Genomic DNA, 21,898 nt, shown 5'->3' on the forward strand with positions numbered 1-21,898 from the left:
AGACAGAGAGACAGAGACAGAGACAGACAGAGACAGAGAGACAGAGAGACAGAGAAGAGACAGAGAGAGAGACAAACAGACAGACAGACAGAGAGACAGAGAGAGACAGACAGAGACAGAGAGACAGAGAGACAGAGAGAGAAAGAGACAGAGACAAAGAGAGACAGAGACAGACAGAGAGAGACAGAGAGAGAGACAGAGAGAGACAGAGACAGAGAGAGACAGAGAGACAGAGACAGAGAGACAGAGACAGAGAGAGATACAGAGAGACAGAGAGAGAGAGAGACAGAGACAGAGACAGAGAGAGACTGAATCTTAGAATCTTTCTTCTATCTAGAATCTTTCTAATGCATCTTCTTGAATATATAAATGATTTTCTAATGTTATTGATTACTTCTGTTTTGAGTTTTAGTTTGTTTATTAAATATGTTCTACTGACCTGTTTTTCTGTTTTTTATCCAGTATCAGTTTTTTTTCATGAATACTTATTTTAAATGAAGTTTAAAGTTATATTGATAATGTTATATTACCTCCATTTGTATTTTTCTCATTATTTATTTTCATATTCTAGAACTTTTGTTTTCATAAATGAATTTTACAGTTATTAAATCTAGTTCTAAAAAGTATGTCCTTGGTAATTTGACTGGTATACAAATAAATTGATAAATTCACTTGGTTGATGTCATTTTTATTATACTGGCATAGCTCATCCATGAGAAGTGTTTCTCTTTCAAATTATCTTGGTCTCCTATTATTATTGTTATTATTATTTAGTGCATTATAGTTGTATTTTTTAAATATTTACACCTTTCAATTTTACAATACTTTTATTTCCAAATAAATCTTTTCCTCTTTCCCTCATATCAAACTACTCTTTATAACAAAGACTAAAAAAGAAAGAAAAAATGGTTCAGTAAAGCCAGCCAATATATCAACTGAGTCAGATGGTTTTTATTTGTTCTCTGCTTAAGAGAAGGAAGCCAGGTCTATACTCTTCTCAGGGGCAAACCTTGGTCATTATGAATATGCAGCATTCAGTTTACTTTCTGTGGTTGTTGTTTCTATTTATGTTTATGTATACATATACAAATATATGTATATGTATAGTTTCTGTTTACGTCATTTTGCTTCAGTTAACATATATTTCAATGCTTTTCTGACTTTTTCATCTTCAACATTTATAGTGCAGGAGGATTCCCATAACATGCTTTACTCAAACATTCTCCCATCAGTGGGCTCCTTCATTGTTTCCAGGCTTTTGCTGCTGTAGTTATATTTATGTAAGTTTATTTATGTCTTGGTAGATTAACTCCCAAGTAGTTTATGAATTCTATACTTTAAATAGAATTTCTCTTACCATTTTTTTTAATTTTTTGCTTAGTATTGTTTGTAAAATGGTAATGGTTTTGTGAATACATTTTGTATCTTGTAACCATGCTGTAGCCATTAATTTTCTCTATGATTTTCTTTTCTGGTTTTCTGGCCGTTTCTGGGTACACTATTATGTCAACTGCAAATGGGGATGGTTTTGTTTCTTCTTGGTTGATGTTTATACTTTGGGGTTCTTTAGCTTATTGACAGAGCTAGCATTTAAAAAAAATTCTACCAAATAATAGTGGGGAGAAAAACCTGACGCTTTCTTCACATAAACTGGCGTCTAGCTATACGTGTCTTATCATGGACTCAAAATTGTTTTGTTTTGTTTTTGGTCCCAAGGATAGCACTTTGCATTTATCCCTATGAAATTTTACCTGTAGACTGTAAGCTCCTTAATGCCAAGGACTGTCTCACTTTGACATTTGAATCTCTAGTGCCTAACACAGTGCTTGGCGCATAGTAGTTACTTAATAAATCTAATTGATTAATTCATCTTAATAGATGAAGCCCATTTATTCTAGATTATGGAAACTTCTGGATCCTGACTCTCATTCCTCATAGCTTTAGGCCACAATAAAGTGCCTTGGAAGAACTTGAGGAGAAGTATATTAGTTATCCGAAAGCTCCACATATAAATGAAATTAGTAGCAATGGCATGACTTGCAATGAGTCCGTAAGACCAGGTCTGTGACCAAAACCAAATAAACAAAACTACTCTTATTTCCCCTTTAATCCTTTGGGAGAAAGTGTCTTTCCATCACCATATTACAGTCATGGGTCATATCCCTAATGTCTCCAAGATACCCATAAGGATGAATTTACCTTCTTGCATGGTGGTCTCTCATTCACTTTGTATATTATCTACACTAAATATTTTTGTGCACAGACATCTGAGACCTCGGGCTTTACTGCTAGCTCTCTTCTTTCTTGGGCATTATCTCATGTGCATTACTGGTGCTATTTGCTGATAATCTCTCTATGTTGTACCTGCTGTTCTCCGTGGTTTTGGCATTTGCGAATATGTGAGTAGTTTTACTATGTGAGTAGTTTTCTTTGCCCATCACCTCCATTTATAGCTTGATGAGATTTATAAGACCATAAGGAAAATACACACACACACACACACACACACACACATATATGTATATATATATATCTTTATACATATATATATATAAATTGTTTACCTCAGTTTCCCCATCTGTAAAATGGTAAACCACTTCAGAATCTTTGCCAAGAAAACCCCAAATAGATCAGAAAGAGTCAGACACAACTGAATAACAGCAACAAATGGGTTGAGAGAAGCTAAATGATGCACTGGATAGGGTGTTGTCTAGAGTCAGAAAGACCAGAGTTCAAATCCAGCTTCAGATTAGCTATGTGACCCTAGGCAAGTCACTTAATCCTGTTTGCCTCAGTTTCTTCATCTGTAAAATGAGCTGGCAATAGAAATGGCAAAATGCTCCAGTATTTTTACCAAGAAAACCCCAAATGAGGTCATGAGAGAAATGACTAACCAATGTGTGTGTGTGTGTGTATGTGTGTGTGCATGCGCTCAAATCTAATTTTTGGTTACTATATTTTTCAATACCTATCCATCTCCTAAAACTACCTCTCATGTGAGAAGTTTTCAATAAGTAGTCATGATTAAAATACCACCTTTAACCCTAAAGTTTTCAGGGGGTTTTGTTTTGTTTTCTTCTTCACCAGGATATGATAATCCCTAGCAGTATATTCCAGTTTCTTTCTGGTCATGATTTATCATAATATGATTCATAAAAGTAGGTAGTACATGTCAGATTTGATAAGTCTCTGGAAGCCATTATAAGCTGGATGCAACCCCAGGTACACACATGGGCACACTTAGGCCTGAATACATATGCCTTAAAAGATAAACTCTTAAGAATTCAGCAGGTAATGTTGACTGTGTGACATCTATTATCTAACACAGGTTTCTATCAGTAGAACATAAACCATGTTGTAGTGAATCACAATATTTGTGGGTATTTTTTTTTCTCTTAAATGTCACTTATGAAATAAGCAAGACATATGATCAGACAAGCTAGCCATTTGCAGTTTGGGAAACAGAAACTTTCATTAAAATAGTATTGAGACAGAGTAGCAACCTTTTTTTTTTTTTAATAAAACCAACAGATTGAAGAGAAGCTAAAGTTTCTGAATGAAAAGATCCAGTTCTAATGTGGATTGAAGTCTGCCTGCTATGCCTGTATCTGGGGTTACATCAATTTTTTTAATGGTCTTTTTATTGGTCTGTGGATATGACAATACTAAAAATTCTATCTGGTGTAAAATTTTGACATAGATGGTTTGTCTTTGGCATTCTTCCCCTGTGGCATCTTTCTCTCTTTTCTCCCTGCCCCCAAAAGACCTTGCTTTCATTTGTCTGATAACTAACATAATGATTACTAAATGCTGGGGTGGGAGAGCTTAGTTGATAATGTGTAAGATATTATTATCCATCCACATACCCAAATGTATTGTCATTTTAATCTTCAAAAGATCAAAAAACTCCAAGGGAGTGATTCTTTTTTTTTTTTTTTTTTTTGCTTTTTGGAGGGCAATTGGGATTGAGATTTGCCCAAGTTCACAAAGCTAGGTTTTGTGTTAAGTGTCTGAGGCTGGATTTGAACTCAGGTCCTCCTGACTCAAGGGCCGGTGCTCTATTCACTGAGCTACCTAGCCACCCCCAAAAGGGAGCGATTCTAATTTCAGGCATTGTGAAAGAAAGAGAATGAGATATCTGGGGACAGGACGGTTGCACCCTGCCACTCAAATCTTACTATGATTTAACAACTTTTACTTCTGCTAAAGTCCTGTTTGGAGGGACAAACTAAGGAAAGCTTATTGTTGCTTTCAGTCCTTTTTACAGTTAAGTGATATCCCTAAGGCAAAGGTCTAAACATTCTTTTACTTAATAAACTCTGGTGCCTCTCTAGTATATATAGAATCAAATACAAACCTCTCTATTTGGCATTTAATATCCTTCACAATTTAGATTTAACTTGCTTTTCTGAGTTTATTATACATTATTCCCCTTCAGACACTCTTTGATCATCCTAAATTGTAATATGTACTTTTCTTCATACATGACATTTCATTTTTTCTTCCCATGCCTTCATGGAAGCTTCCCCACATGCCTGGAATGCACTCACTCCTTTTTTCTGCCTCCTAGCATCCTTATTTCGTTGTTTGCAATTGGGTCTGAGTTTTTGTGACCCCATCTGGGGTTTTCCTGGAAAGATACAGTAGTGTTTTGTCATTTCCTTCTCCATTTTACAGATAAAGAAACTGAGGTAAACAGAGATAAGTGACTTGCCCAGGGTCATGCAGTTAGTAAGTATTTGAGGTCAGATTTAAACTCAGGTTGAGAAGTCTTCCTGACTCCAGGCCATGCCCTCTGTGCACTATGGCACCAGCTAGCTGCCATAGCATCCTTAGGAAGCTTCAAAGCTGAGCTCAAATACTATCTCCTACATAAGTCCTTTTCTGACTCCCCCCCCCTCCCTGTCCAGGTAGTATAACTTCCCTCTATTCTAAATACCTTATATCTTTTTACATAGCTAAATGTATACACATTGCCTCCCCCAATAGTATATAGGTTTCTCAAGGGCAAGAACTGTTTTTTTTTTCTTTTTCTTCTTTTCTATCCTCACCATCTAGCACAGTTCCTGGAACATAAATGCTTGGGTATTTAAGAAATATTTGTTGATTGACTGATTGAGTGTTACATCCTGAACTTTTCTAAGGGAAAAAAAGCACACATTCATTTTTCTAGACAAAAAAATAATCACCAATGATTTTAAAGGCACTGTCTCTCTGAGACTATTGAAGCATCATTTGTGTTTTCCTAGAACACAAAATTACTGTACTTTCATATGCAACTTTCACTCAAGGTTTGCTTGCCTGGTTAATAAAATTTTTTTAAAAAGTAAGCAGATGGTTCCCACTGTTGTCCACAATAAATTACAACACTTAGAAAGACAGATACTTTTTGGGAATGACAATCAGCTTTGCAGTACAGATGGGCTTATAGATGACCCTTCCAATTTTTAATAATCTCCATAATTTATGTTCAAGAAAAGAAATGCAAAGATGCCTAATGTGCCTTTCTGACTAAGTACAAATCACTTTTATTTACTCAGGCAATACTTCATGGTCCAGTTAGCTTCTTAATTAAAGACAGCAAGATGCTCATGTTCCATGCAAGTGGCATGGAAAATACTGTTTAGTGTGCAAGATGTTCAGCTGGGAGTTGAAGATGTTCAGCTTGCCAGGGAGAACCCACTATATTTATCATTTGGCTTTGAAGCTAGATGGAAACATGGCACCTCGGAACATAACTTTCATTGACAATGGGTCTTCTTTAGTCAAGGTCCAGACTTATTTGAAGGGTCTGTGTGAATTTGGTACCTTCCATTTTTCCCTGGACACCCCAGAGTTTGAGGCATAGAATTCTAATTCTCAAATTATACTGCCTTCTCCATTCTCTTTGTTCTTGGCCCCCTACTTGCCAGCTCTGTGACAATGGCAGCATGGATACATGACTTCTGGAAATATGGAAGCTTTGTCAAGGGAACATCTGCTTCTCAGGCATATGCAGTGGTGAAGACTGAACGATTTGGACAATAACCTCACCCTCACAGATCCTACAACAGTGTTATGAGAAGGTGTTGAAGGAGTAGTGAGAAAGGAAAACTTCTTTGCCATGCTTGAAGCCAGGCATGCACTTTGAGTAGGCAGTGGAGGAAACTAGAGAAAATGGAGTATGCACCTCTCCCATTTTGAGAAGACTGAGACCCTCAATGGGGCAAACCCAAACCTTTAGATAGTGATAAGGCTAAAGTGTCCTTCATCTTCCAAACCAAAATGACTGGTCAATGGTAATTATGATAAAAGATACTTGTTGTCTGGCAAGTTTAGGGAATGGGGGATTTAGCTTAATTTTAAACAAGGGTAGCAAACTCCAAAGAAGTATAATAAAAAATGCAGGGTGGATGAATTTACTGCCAGATGTTTAAATTTTAAAGAGTAATCTCCAAATGAGCCTCACAAGGAGCAAAATGGCATAGACTTTGCCTCAGAGTCAAAAAGACCTGGAGTCAAACTCCTCCTGCCCCTGACACATACTGACTACATGACCCTTAGTAAGTCATAGCAGGATTGTAGGAAACTCTAAGACCACTAATGAAGCAACTCATTGCAGAATAATGGCCAATCTTTATCCATAGAAGGAGTTTCCTAAGTTCCCTATACCAATGAAATCCCAGGTCTATAAAAAAAAATCTTCAAATTACATTGCTAGTTTCTGGATCTACCACCTACCATAAAATCTATCTTCAAAATAGATTTGACACAATTCAAAGCCTTGTTTGCATTAAAAATAGCTCTCATCTCAAACACATAGCAACAACAACACCCTTCAAAACAGCAAAAAGCCACATCAACAGTAGCAGCAATAACAGAACATCTCAGTTCCACAATTAAATTAAATGCCAGAATAATCTCCAGAAATTATTGGATGTCCAGCAGTCAGGTGCTCCAAAAACTTTTAAACCATATCAACACACCATAATTTTTGACCTCTTCAGTCCACTGTTGCTTTAGTTCTGAAATTTCTGGAGATGAGTGCATGCTCTTGGGACTCACAGACATAAACCATGTGACCCTGAAAGATTCACTGAATCATGAAAGCAGAATGTGGAGCTAGAAGAAACTTGAGAGTTTTTTTTTTTTAAAGCAATCTGGGTTAATTAACTTGCTCAGGCTTACACGGCCAGTTATTTCTGGGTGTGGTGCTAAGCATCTGAGCCTGGATTTGATCCAGGTCATCCCAACACTGGAGCCGGTGCTCTTACTCGCTGAGCCACCTGGCCGCCCCAACTTGAGAGTTCTTTAGTCCAGAGGTTCTTTAACCGTTTTTTTTTTTTGTGTCCTGGACCCCATTGGCAGTCTAGTGAAACCCTTTCTCAGAATGTTTTCCAAATCATAAAATATTCATAAAATATATAGTTTTATGAAGGAAACCAATTATACTGAAGTAGTTACCATCATATAAAAATGAAATTCATAAATGCCAGGTTGAGAATCCCTGATGTAGTACAATTCCCTCATTTCACATAGGAAAAAAAAAAACTATTATCATGGAGAAAGCACATAGTATTGGATCATTTATTTTCCCTTCAAAACACATGTAGATAGCCATTGTGATGTCAGTCCTTTTGGTACTATTGCTAATAGTGCTTTATTCATTTTCTAATATTATATACAAAAGCAAAAGTTACTTTGGCTTAATTGATTCTCTGGCTATCTCACCAGCCATTTTAACTGATCCAAAGGTCTTGGCACTTTTCTTCTGAAACTTTTGCCTTCAGATCTGATTGTGAAGACTGTTGGTTGCCTCAATTACATAGTTCACTTCTAGACCCAGATCTAGTGGTGCTTCTTTCTATTCTCTTATCATTTTCTTGACATTTGCCTTACCAGTGTGTCCCTACAGAGTAAGGGAAATTTATTTTATCTTTCTAGGCCTCATTTTCTTCATTTTTCAAACTAGTGGTTTGGACCTTTGCACCTTTAAATCTTTGACCCTATTATCCAAATCTTTCAAAGGCACTACTATGACTATGCCCCCTCTAGCATCACAAGCAGTCCCAGTATCCTAATTTCCTCTTCCCTACAGATCCTGAGATCCTAATTTAGTGGCTCAGTTGTACCTTTAAGCCTTGTGGAATAGTGGCTTTAGTAAGTCTGGCAGAGAATACAGATACAGAGTTTAAAGAGAGCACTGCTTTTAATAACATGCAGGAAGTACATAGCTGTTATAGTTCAATCATGTCAGTCATGTCTAACTCTTCATGATTCTATTTGGCATTTTCTTGGTAGAGGTACTGGGGTGGTTTGCCATTACCTTCTCTAGTTCATTTTACAGATGAAGAAATTGAGGCAAAGTTGAATGACTTGTCCAGGTTCACACAGGTATTTAAGTTTCTGAGGTCAGACCTGAACTCAGGAAGTTGAGTCTTCCTGATCCCAAGGTCAGTGCTCTATCTACTGTGCCTCCTAGTTGTCCTGCTATGATCATACTTGAGGTGAATGTCTTAACAACTTCACCTTTTCAACCTGTTTCCCTATTCATCAACCTTATGCCTTTTAAGTTGGTCTATTCACAAATATGATCAGGACAGTAACTAAATATAAGAAACCATCACAAAGCCATAGGAAGATCTGCATCAGTTGGACAAACTCTCATGCCATTTACTCATGGTCCTTTGTAAAAATGACCTCCCTACTGGGAGTAGAAATATGCTTCCTGCCCCTTCTTCATTCCTTTGAAATGTGGATTAAAATAAGTAACCAATAGCAGCAAATTGTTTAACTATGCAAGATACGGTGCAACTACATTCCAGTGGTATTTCTAGGAACAGAACATGGTGAGATGGTTTATTTATCCTTCCTCCTTCCATGCTATTTCCTGAATAGCATCATTCCGGGCTTTTCCACACACATGTTCTGTACTTCAGTGCAGTTGAAGTTAGAAGGTCCTGAGGCTTTCATTTAATTCCTAGATGGAAACATTTATAGATATGAACATTTTCTCATTAACTTTTCTTCCTAAGTGATTGCTATCACACAAATCAATTTGTAGTGGCTTTCCTAGGGTTACAACCTTCAATAATGAAATCGGATATCGTCCTGAACTTTCTGTTGGTTACTCTCCTGGTCCATTTCCAGGGGGACTACAGAAACATAAAGTTAAAGTGACATTAAATGTTGTTTAATTACTTATGCACCATCAAAGGGAAGGGGGCTGTAAGTTAATGCAAATGGACACCACTTCTCTATAGAAGGAAGTGAGATAAGAGATGGCTTCCTTCTGAAGAGCTATGGAAAACAAAGTCTCTTATCAATCCAGAGAATCTAGAACTGCTATGATGAGGCATTGGAGTAGAAAGGGCAGAGGTTTTCCCACTGATTTTAAAACTCAGGGGAATCAGTTTGCTTGACTATTTGCTTTTTTTTTTTCCACTGTGTTACAGCTATAATTCATTTATTCTTTGAGCTCTTTCTGTCACCTTTGACAAGGATTCAGTGCACCTAGACCTAGATAGCACATCCTATTTCCAGGACCCCTAAATTCCATTCCTTATCTATACTAACTTATTTTGTTGACAAAAATTTACTACATTTTCTGCCTCTGTCATTTCACTTTGGCTCCTGATCAAATGCCAATTCCTATTAGTTTCCTTTTCTTTTCTTTCCTTTTTTTTTTTTTTTTGGTCATCTCTGTCAATCTTATTGGGGGTGAGATGGCACATCAGATGTGCTTTAATTTTAATTTCTCTAATAATTAGTGATCTGAAGCATTTTTCATGTAGTTATTTATAGCCTGGATTTCTTTCTTTGAAAACTGCCTGTTCATATCTGAGATCATTTCTCAATTAAAGAATGGTTTTTATTTTTATAAAGATGAGTCACTTCCTTATATAGTTTGGAAATGAAACCTTTATCAAAGAAATTTGCTGCAAAGATTTTTCCTAATTAACTGTTTCTCTTCTAATTTTAGCTGCATTGACTTTGTTTGTGCAAAAAAATCTTTTAAATTTTATCTAATCAAAATTATCCATTAGACCCTTTGTGATCTTCTCTGTTCTTTGTTTGGTCATACATTCTTCCCCTATCCATAGATTCAAATGATATTTGCTTCCTTGCTCTTTTAATTTGTTTATGGTGTGACTTTTTATATCTTGCCATGTATTCAGGTAACAACTACTAACTTAAATACTCAATATTAAATATGCAATTACTAAGAACAATGGGAATAATACTTTATTAGGTACCGAGAGAGATAAAGAGAGAAAAACAATATTTCCTTTTTGTTCTGAAGGAGCTAACAATCTGAGAGAGCTATGACATGCAGACAACATAACAACAAGGGGAGATTGAAAGTTCTTTGTGCATTCCAAGAGGGAGGAGGATGACTTGTTTCCAGTTTGGAAATTTGAGGGTAGAATCAGGGTCAGACTATTAGTAATCCTTTAATAGTATTATTCTTTTATCTCCTGCATAAATTCAGTCTTCTTCATTGTGGCAAAGTTTGAAATATCACCCCTGGCCTGTACTCAGTCCTCAGAACAGCATCAGAAACACTGATGTTAAGGTAGAGAACCTAAGAGGCACATTTGCAAATGGACAGGCAGTGTATTAGGAGAGGAAGCTAGGTAATGCAGTGGATAGATCACTGGGCCTGGAGTCAGGAAGATCTCAGTTAAGATTCATCCTCAGAAATTCTGCATAACCCTGGGCAAGTCTCTTAATCTCAGTTTGCTTCAGTATCTTCAAATGTAAAAGATGAGTCATAATAGTACCTTCCTCACAGGTCTCATGTAAGAATCACATGACATAATATTTGTAAATTGTGTTTAGCACAGTGCCTGTCACATAGTAAGCACTCAATAGATACTTGTTTCCTTCTCCCCAGATAGAGAAACAAACTAATTTGAAACTCAAAAATGATATTAAATAGGAAATGTGCTTTATTAATTTTGAAATGAGTTACAGAAAACCATGATATAATAAAAAAATAAATACTTTAGCTCAAAAACTGTTCATTGCTTTTGAACTCACTGTCTTTTTATACTTTTTTGAATTAAAAGTTTGTTGTTGTTTTAATATGTCCTTAATCAAGTAATTATTTCAGCTGGCTGTAGCTCATCTGCTTAATTTTAAAAGGACTAGCCAATTTGCAAATGGATCATGTTTTATTCAAAGGCCTAAATATATGCAACAATTTTCTTCCTCTTGTGGCCAAGCCAATATCTCTGTTTTCCTTTGAATTTAAGTCCAGAATTTCAGTTCTCTTCTAGAAAGCTTCCTACAATTAATCCAAACTCTTATCAGAAAAAGCCCTGCTCACAGATCCCTAACATAGTCTTGCTTATTTACACAGAAATTTTTAATTTGAACTAATGAGAAAAAGACCAGTCTGGACTATTGAAAACTGGAATTAGAAATAAAAAAATACTTGCACCATGACTATTTTTAAGTAGTCAGAGTAATTGCAACTAAAGGCTTAACAATATGTTGCCGAGTATCTTTATTAGACTAGGAAGAAATACTTAAAGATCATTTGTAATTTACACATTAATTGGTTGGAAGACAAAAACAGGTTATTTCTCAGTATTTGGAAGTGCTTATACCCCAACACTTGAAGACGCAGTTGTGTTTCCAAGTGTTAGGGTATAAGCACTTCCAAATACTGAGCAGTTCCTGAAAGCAATTCCAAATACTGAAAAATTCCTTCTTCAAAAATTTTAAGCAGTTTGGGGCTCGGCCCCATCAGTGGGATTTACATAGCATGGAACCCAGATTAAATGAATATAACCAAACTTCATTTTTTGCCCATTTTATGCCTCCTATTATCATTTAATCACAGAAGAGTTGGAAAGGGCCTTCAAGGTCATCCAGTCCAATCTCCTCTTTCTACAGAAAGAAAATAAGTTGTGGATAGGTTAAATGACTTGGCCTAGATCAAACCAACAGCAGAAAAAGGATTCAAACTTAGGTCTTTTGATTCCAAGTTTTTTCTTTACCATAACTCCTCTAAAGCTTAAACTCCTTAAGAGTAGAGAGTAAATTAATTAACTACTCTACGGGAAAAAGTCTTATTGATTATCTTGCACAATGCTACCTCTCCCCAAGTTTTGCAAGGGGGATTATACTAGATACCAAATACTAGTTTACTAGAATATTATTTCATAGACCAGTTTTCTGGAGCATAAAGGTACTCGATACATTCTTATACAATGATCTGATTTGTGCATATATATATATATATATATATATAAAATTTAAAATATGTTCAGATAGATCTGAATTAATATTTGTTGGCAATCACAAAATTTCACTGTTCAAATGCAACTTGTTATCTTGAAGGCTGCTAGGGTAAAATTGTATACTGTATTGGGTTGCTGAATTTCATTTTTTATATCAGTTTCTTTGTTTTAGAAGTTTAAGACTCATAGCATCATATAATTGGAAGGGGCCATAGGGATCAGCTAGTCCAGTTTTCCACCCAATACAAGAAGCCTCTTTAAAATATCCCTAACACCTGAACATGTTTCAATGAATAAGGAACTCATGATTTCATAATTCAACACAAATCATTAGGACAGAATTCCTTACATTGAGCACAAATCTATCACTCCATAACTCCTACTCACTGGTCTTGGTTTTTCCCAATGGACTAGTATAATGTGATCATGGCATTTAGAAGAAGTTTTAATTTATTTGCTGCATGTAAGGAGACCTGGTTATTTGAGAAATGGAACAATAACAATAATAAGCTTTTCCTCCTTTATTGTCCAAGTTGATGGCAATATTATCCACAAAAAAGGGCAAAAGGGTCACAAAATTCATTACTCACATGAAAGAATGATTTTAAAAAATGGGTGAATATGTGAAATTTGTGTGAAACTGTGTGTATGGGGGTGGTCAGGTAGCACAGCGAGTAAGAGCATTGGCTCCAGTGTCGGGATGACCTGGAGATTGAATCCCGGGCTCAGACACTTAGCACCACACCCAGAAATAACTGGCCATGTAACCTTGAGCAAGTTACTTAACCCTGATTGCTTAAAAAAAAAAGTGTGTGTGTATGTGTGTAGATTCCATTTGAAATCTAAATACTTCTTGGTAGCATGACAATTGCTTTCTAAATGACCTATCGCAAACTTAGAAACCCAAATCATATAGTAAGAAATTCTAATTCTTCATTTCTAAATATACCTCTGCTCTCTCTTGCCAATGATTATCAACAAAAATAAGAAATTTATTGGTTCAAAGATTTCAAAGTAGAAAAGATGTTAGAGGTCATCTAGTCCAACTCTTAAGCAAACTAAGGTGAAGGGAAGTTACATCACTTGTCCAAGGACACAGTTAGTTGTAGTTGACAGAGGCAGGATTTGAATATAGATCCTTCAACTCCAAATCCATTTCCCTTTTCTATTGTATCTTGCTACTTTTCTAACAACAGCGTATAATCGAACAGTACTTCCAGAATTTCCATCTCTATTATCTCATTTTATTTTCAATCTATTGCTGAAAAGGCAGACAGGTATTATTATTTCCATTTGACAATGATAAAACAGAGTCCCAAAGAATTTAAATAACCTTCCCAAGGACCTCATAACTTGTTTGTATCCATGGTAGAACCCATATTTCCTACTACCCAGCCCCATTCTTTCTCCACAGGACCCTCCTGCTGTTCCAAGTTTGGAGGATGCCATGGCAACACACATCATTTCTTAGACTCAAACTACAGATGTAAAATCATTTTCTCTCCTCTGATCAGAAACTTACTGGTCTGGACTGGATTTCTTTGGCGTAGAGAGGTTGCAAGAATTCTGAGTCTCCTTCTAACCTTAGACCTTTTTCTGTGATTCTCAAGTTTCCCATTCCATCCTGAAATGCACACACAGACACACAAAGACACATACAAAGAAAAAAAAAAGCTATTAGCCAAGATTTCTAATACTCCAGGCTGTCAGAAATTGAAACAAAATTATTGCATTTTTTTCCCTTTTTCTAGCCCAGGAGAACATGTAAAATACTGAGAGGCATTTTTTAAAACAATTATCCATATTATCCTTGCAGCTTACTCTCATTAAGAAAATTCTAGTTCAAGTTATCTATATTATCCCCCAGTAAACCATTTCCACAAATGAAAGATGCCCATTTAAAAGAGCCTGGGCAAATGGATTAGGAAAGGGGAGGGGAAAGAGATGAGAGAATGACTTCCCATGTTAGAATGAAGTTGGTCATCTGAGACATGGCCTTTTCAAAAATCTGTGGGGCTCTGTCCCACTGTGTCACATATCTTAGTACACATGTTCTTTATGGGCACAACACAATCAATAGATTTAAATCATCAATTTGGAAAAGGAAGTTGTGTTCCACTTCTCACTGGATGCTTTTTCAAAGGACAGGAATTGGTGACATTCTGAATATCAGAGCAGACCCTCTGTCTTGGCAGACAGTCTGTGAATGCATTTCTCTCTCTCTGGAAAGCCCAAGCTCACATCTTGGGAGTGCAAAAGGGGTCATTGTATATGCATTTAAACAGAGAGGGAGGGAGTGATATAAGGATTCTGCCTTTCATTTCTTTGCTATAGACTTCAACCAGACAACTGCAGATAAAGCTGACAGCAAAGGAAACAAGTGAAACTCTGGTCTGTCTCCTGGCTTGGTGACAGCCTAGCATTTCCACTGAGTAGCCCAAGCCACTTCTCATTTTCTTATATGGGTTCCATAGGAAGAAGGATCAAGATGGTGAAACCTCCAAATTTAAACATCAGATGATGCACTTCAAAGGCTAAAAGAAAGGGATTTGGTATTGACTGCTGATTGGTCATAGTCATGTTCCTTTACCTTACCTTGGATAATGCATTTTCATATAAACCCATATGGCACATTGATCAAATGACTAAAGATGGTAGCTACTAAACATAATGAAAAACAAGAACCAATGTCTTAATAACTAGGAATCTTGGTGATGGTCTGGGACAAATTCAGTTGAAGATGTTAGGAAACAATCTGCCTGCTCCCTCGGGTGGAGTCACACAAGGACAGAGTTTAACTTGAGTTTCCACAGCTAATTCTAACCCGTTGGGAGCAAATTGGCCATGGGGAACTAAAGAGGAAGAGGTGATAGGTAAAGAATAAGAGGTGTTAGAGGGAGAGGCAGATTTCTAAAGAAATGTAGGCAGCATAGGAATGGGATTTATATTGGGAACTGCAGGCCATGGCAAGCAAGGGAGTGTTTGCTCTGTGAGCAGATAGCCATGAGGGCCCACGGATAGCAAGCTACCAAAGGGAGAAAATGTACTCTTGGGATAGTGATTATCCATAGCACCTTGAAGTAAAAGCTCTGGCACCCTCCTTCTAGCTGCCATTTTAAAAAGTCATATAAAATACATCTACCTGACTTTAGGATAACTAAACTAGATCAGATTAATCTATTTAAATTTAATTTTTATTAATTAAATTCATTTTAATTTTTAATTTCAGTTTGTTTAATTAAAACACACAGGATGTTGTATATTGTAGTTTTTAATCTAAAGACAGTCTCAATACAATAAATTGGTTCTTCTTTATAAACTCAAACAGATACCTTTTGGCTTCTCAATAGAGTTTCCTATGACTGCAGCTACAAAGATAACCAGAACAACTTCTTTTGGTCTCTTCAATACTGGCCATTTCCATTGCTAGTAAGTTGCTTTTAATAAAGTGCTTTATGTGAACCTAACCCTTGGTAGGTGTTGTGGGATATGCAAAAGAAGAGGACGTGCTCCTTGTCCTGAAGAGTTTGGAATCTCTTTGGGAATGTTAGGAATACATGCGCAAAACAATATGCAAGAATTTAAGGTTTTCTAGAAACAAATACTAAGCATGATGGTAAGTAACAAGTGGTGGTGATGACGATGGGAATTGGTAGGAAAGGCTTCATAGTGGAGGTAGAATTTCAGCTTGTTCTGGAAGGAAGTATGGCATCTGGAACCGCAGACATGGGGAAGTTAACATTCCATGGCAGATATTCCAATTTGACAAAATCATCATATTGGCAAAAATGAACTCAGACTTAACAGGGACAGAAAAGATGCTGGATTTATTTGGGTGGAGGGTCCATGTTTAGGAAAGAGATAAAAGATTGGATGAATTGATAAAAGACCTGAAATGACAGAGTTTAGACTTGATCCTACAAGTAAATGGGAGCCTTGAAAGGTTCAAGAAGTCTGTAAAAATAGTGATTTAGAGCCATGGCATGACAAGAGTTAGTAGGTTGAGGTACTGTGGGAAAGACAAGAGGGATGGAGGTTAGTGAAGAGGCTGGAACAGTAATCCAGGTATCTGAATGGGATTGTCTTCATGGATTATGGGTTTGCCTACATGTTGTCTCTCCCAATACAATGGAAGCTCCTTGAGGGAAGGGACTGTTTCATTTTTATTTTGGGATTTGTAGCATCTAGTACAGTACCTGACAGCTAGTAGGAACTTCATAATTCCTTAATGATTGATTGCTCTCATGAACAAGAGAAGGCACAAGAACAAGATAGAAAGTCATTGAATGAGTCTACATTTACTTTTTACTTCACAAAACATGAAAAATAATCTTTCTACCTTGCTTTCACAGTTGTTATGAGGATCAAATGAGACAGCAAATAGAAAGCATTCTGTATACCATAAAGAACTAGAAAAAGCAACAAGTCAGTAATTTTAGGATAGTAATATTGATATTGGAGAGGAAAGAAGAAATTCAAGAAATATTATGATGGAAGGATTACTATTGTTAATAACCGACTTTCACTCTTCCTCATTCTTCATCTTTAGTTAAAGATAAAACTCATTTCTGGCTCTGAAATTTTCTATCTCTGTGACTTTGGGGCAAATTACTTTATTTTACTAGGTTCTGTTTACTTACCTGTAAAACAAGGTACTCTCTGAGATTGCTTCCAGCTTTCCATCAGTGATCATAAAACCACTAAGGATAAACTGCTTCTTTCTCATATTTATATTCACCTTGCTTCCTTGAATGATTTGTTTGGTCCTGATTCATGTTTTGGGATCTACCTCCTAGGGCCAGTGTGCCCACAGTCCCCACTGTCCCATCAACAGGCAGTCTTTTTCCTAGTCTATATAGAAAGTTGCTGCCGCCCTCCAGCCAATGACCACAAATGGCCCATTCTCTTTATAAATGTGTTTAATCAGTTTCCTTGAGGCAATAAAATAGGACCCAGGCTATAGTAGCTAAGCTAAAGTATATCAAAGTTCAGAGTGAGTTTTTCTTAGAGTTCCAGTACATTGAAATTAGTATGAAGAAGCATCAAAAACTGTGAGACCAGCCTAAGTTAAAAATATGTCACCTTTAATTACCTAATAAAGAAAGCCACAGTTATTATTAAGACAGGCATTTCAGGTTAGTTTTAAAGCTGTAATTTCCCTCTGAGTGAGATACAAATGGCACTTTGAAGATTCAGAATCATTCTTGAATTAATGAGAAAGAAACAAAAAAGGGTTTCTTTTTCTTCCTTTAAAAATGAAATTTTTCTTCCTTCAAAGGGAGCCAGGAAAATTAAAGTAGTCAGTCAGACTTGAGTGAGTCCCACCTAATCATCTTATTCTATGAGTGGCCAGTGTGTACTTGATATTTGGCATTGTTAAGTATATTACATGGTAGAATGGAGGGAGGGGCTGGGAATGCAGGTATTTCCCATCTAGTTTTTTTGCATGTTCTCAGAATAGTATCTCTCCTGCCAACCTCCCCTCAGGTCTAGTCTAGTCCAATATACATATGGTATATATTAACCTAACTATCAAATAAGGTACATTATTATAGAGTTCAGTAATTTCAATATTCATTCAATCCCTCATTACATAAGCCTACTTCCCAGTGTTTAGTACTGACCACAACCTTTCAGCACAAGTTATAAATGTCCCCATTGACCCTATTGACTTGCTGTCTCAGGTTTAACTACATCACTCAATCTTGTATATAAAAGTATAAATCACTTTCTTTCAAGTACTGCCCATCCTTTCACTCTGCTATCTCTGGATCATTAGATGGCAGTGGGACTGGTGTGGATAGAGAACGGGAGTGGAGACAGTCTAGACATGGGCAAACCTAGCAGTCAAGACAGGATATAATCAAGACAGTTACATAGCCTGAATCCTTCCTTCTGCAGCTCAGGCCTATTCTTTTTTGCAAAGAAAGCAGAGATTGCTTGCTGTACAATTGTCCTGCATATGCTTTAAGGATTATTTTGGTGTGCCATCTTGGCTTTCTCATCTCTTAATTTTATAAAATTAATTTCTTTAACCAAATGTCTAATGCCTCTAAAAACACTTTCCCTGGGGCCTCACCAAATTTTCTATACCTCATTTAAAGTGTAAAACCCTAGAGTTTAACCTCTAGGGTTTAACATGTACAGGATCCTAGCTTGAAATCAGAGGTCATATACTTTCTCCATTCCCCTTCATATTATAGGACTTCCTATTTTCCTTCAAGACTAAAGCACAACCTTCTACACTAGGTCTTTCTTTGTCCCAGCAGCTGCTAATGCCTTCCTTTCCAACATTTCTTGTTTTATATGTGTTTATAAAACTGAAGATCTGACCAAGTCACTTTCTCTTCCCCTCCACTGAACCTCCCCCTTTTCATAAATTCCAGTAATTCTCTGTTACCTACAGGATCAAATATAAAAATCTGTCATTTTCAAAGTCCTTCATATCCTATCCTCCTCTTACCTTTCCAGTTTTATCATACCTTACTCTCTCCTCCACATATTCTATAACCCAATGACACTCACCTTACTTTTCCTTGCATAAAATACTCTATCTCCTGACTGTGCATTTTCATTGGTTGTTCCCCTTGCCTGGAATTCTCCTCAGCTTTTTATTTCATTCTCTTTTTTCTCTTTTCCTTCCTTCCTTCCTTCCTTCCTTCCTTCCTTCCTTCCTTCCTTCCTTCCTTCCTTCCTTCCTTCCTTCCTTCCTTCTTTCCTTCCTTCTCTTCTTCTTCTTCCTTAACATTCTGGTCTCCCTGTCTTACTTCAAATCTCAGCTAAGATTCCACCAAGAAGTCTTCCCTAAGTTCTTCTTAATGCTGGTGCCTTCCCTTTAAGATCATGTCTAATTAACCTTGTACATATCTTATTTACATATAGTTGTTTTCATACTGTCTTCCTCACAAGATTGTGAATTCCTTGAGGGCAGGAGCTGTTTTTGTCTTTTTTTTCTCAGAATTTAGTACAGTGCCTGGCACATATAATAATTACTTGCAGGCTTGACTTGTGAACATCTACAAATTTATATATTGTCTCTGTGAGAGTGCAAACTCTTTGAGAGTAAGGATTGCTCTAATTTTGTCTTTGCATATTCATGGATTAGTACAGAGATTGGTCCAGAGTAGTCTCTTAATAAATAAATGATTGTTAATTGGCAATGAGAAATGAGAACCTGTGTGAAAGGAAGTAGGAAATTTCAAAATATCCTAATGTCTTAATGGTGGATCCATTATTCAAATTCAATCCCCAATGCTAAACTCTCCATCATAGTCAGATAACAGAGAAGTAATAAATAGCTTTAACCAAATCAAGCTGCAAAAGATAGAAAAAGAGCAACTGATCAAGCTGTAGTTACTGAGCCCTAGTGTGATACCTGTACTAGGAAATAGAATTGACAGACATTGTTCTACCCTCAAGTAGGTTTTTGTCTGGGGAAAAATATAAAATGAATAAAAAACAGGAAGATAAAAATGTCAAAAACAATCAGACAACCATTACAACAAGGTGTAATCCAACTATGGTCCCTGAGTGGATCCTTTATGTTGCCCATTTTCTAAAATAAAAATTATGAAATCTTTTTTTTCCCCTGTCTCCTCTCAATCCCATACCCAGCCTCAAGAGCAGATGGTGTAGCCTCTAATTTCCTACCTTTTACTCCACTGTTAAGCCTGAGAATGCTGAGTCCTCAAAATTCTTAAGTATTATTGCCCATTCTTTTCTCTTTTCCTCAAGTCACAGAAAAAGAGATATTCTTTCTCCTCACCATAACTAATCTCTTCACCTGTGCTTTGGATCACAGCTAGTATCATTGTTCTTAGAATCAAGTGAGATATGTTTAAAGTACTTTGAGAAACTTAAAGCCCTACGTAAATGTCAGTAATTATTATGATTTTCTCTTGCCTCATCCAGGACCTTACTAAAACACTTATACACTCTAATGTGGGCGTTCAGAACCTGGGGTATGTGAACTTTTTTTAAAAAATATTTTCATAACTATATTTCAACACAATCATTTCCTTATTGTACATAATCTGAAACCCTATGTATTTTATTTTATGAAGTTAAAAACATTGTGTTGAGAAGGAATCCATAGGCTTCACCAGACAAAAGAGGTAAAAATTCCCTGCTAATTTATTCTCAGTTGACCTGCCTCTTCTCATCTGCCTACAAACATATTCAGATCTTTCCAATTTCCTTTAAAACAAAATTATTTTTTTTTGTGGATTTAGGGCTTAATGGTACCTTTTTTGTTGTTCAGTCATTTCCAACTCTTCGAGACCCCATCTGAAGTTTTCTTGGTAAAAAGACTGTTGTTGTTTGGTTATTTTCAGTTGTGTCTTATTCTTCATGATCCCATTTGGGGTTTTCCTGGCAAAGATACTAGAGTGGTTTGCCATTTCCTTCTCCAGTTCATTTTACAGATGAGGAACTGAGGTAAACAGGGTAAAATGTCTTGCTGGGGTCACACAGTAAGTATTTGAGGCCAGATTTGAACTCAGGAAGATGGGTCTTCCTGACTTCAGACCCCAAATTTTATTCAGTGTGCCAAATAGATGTGGAAATGGTACCTTAAAGGCCATCTAATCTAACTCTCTCATTTTATTGATGGAGAGTTGAGGTCATTCACACAACTAGTAAATATTTGAGACAGGATTTGAACTCATGTCTTCTAACTCAAAGTCCAGTACATCATCTTCTCTACCATGCTTACTCTTCCTTTAATCTGCCTATTGCTATTCAACTGCATCTCAACTTTCTTCTTTCCTTCACTGCTAAACTTTTTTTTTTTAAGCAATCAGGGTTAAGTAACTTGCTCAAGGTTACACGGCCAGGTGTTTCTGGGTGGGTGGTAAGTGTCTGAGCCCGGGATTCGATCTCCAGGTCTTCTCAACACTGGAGCTGGTGCTCTTACTTGCTGTGCTACCTGGCCACCCCCACTGCTAAACTTTTTGAAAAAGGTACCTTGCCTAAGCTTCAAATCTCATCTCTGTTCTTTACTCTGGGTTTATCTTTCCATCTCTCTACTAAATTTATTAATGATTTCCTAATCAAATCCAATGGCCATTTTAAAGTCTCATCCTCCTTGACTCATCTGTAGCTTTTGACACCCTGTTAATCAGCAAAACTTAACCTGCTTCAGGTAGGGACTAGGTTTTCTTGTTTGTTTTGATCCCCAGAGCCTAACACAATGCCTCATTTTAAGATGCTTTAAAAAATTTCAATGAATCAGCTCCGCACCCCTTACTTCCACCTGCCACAACTCCTACCCAAAGTTAGATATACTTTCTTTCTTAGGTTTCAAAGACATCCAACTTTTTTCTTCTATATTTTAACTGCTTCCTCACCAGTTTCTCCAGCAATCTCTTAAAAGGGAGACTGAGGAGCCCTCTGCAAGAAGCCTTTCCCAGTGTCCATTAATGCTAGTGTCTTCTCTCTGAGATTACCTTCTGTCTGCTCTGTCTGCATCTTGTATGCATCTGCATGTTTCCATGGTTTTTCCTCATGAGAATGTAAGCTCCTTGGTTACAAGGACATGTTTTTGTCCTTTTGTACCTCCAGATTTTAGCACAGTGCCTGGCACATAGTAGGCATTTAATAAATACTGGGTGATTGAGTGCTATAGTGCAAAGAGGGCTGGATTTGAAGTGAAAGGATATGGAATAAAG

General features: G+C 36.7%; 1 protein-coding gene across 3 annotated transcripts in view; it reads right to left on the bottom strand.

Annotated features, from left to right (window-relative positions):
* The window catches only part of SGCD (sarcoglycan delta), a 562,593-nt gene that overhangs the window by 256,973 nt on the left and 283,722 nt on the right, over positions 1-21,898 (bottom strand). For all 3 annotated transcript variants that reach the window (XM_069102511.1, XM_069102512.1, XM_069102510.1), the window contains one exon: positions 13,753-13,854. In XM_069102511.1, the coding sequence (XP_068958612.1) occupies positions 13,753-13,854 (102 nt within the window). The remainder of the gene's footprint in view (positions 1-13,752; positions 13,855-21,898) is intronic.

This window comes from Petaurus breviceps, unplaced genomic scaffold, assembly GCF_028583685.1.
Source record: "Petaurus breviceps papuanus isolate PSGF00001 unplaced genomic scaffold, PetGlider_PUasm1.0 551, whole genome shotgun sequence".
Classification (NCBI taxonomy): domain Eukaryota; kingdom Metazoa; phylum Chordata; class Mammalia; order Diprotodontia; family Petauridae; genus Petaurus; species Petaurus breviceps.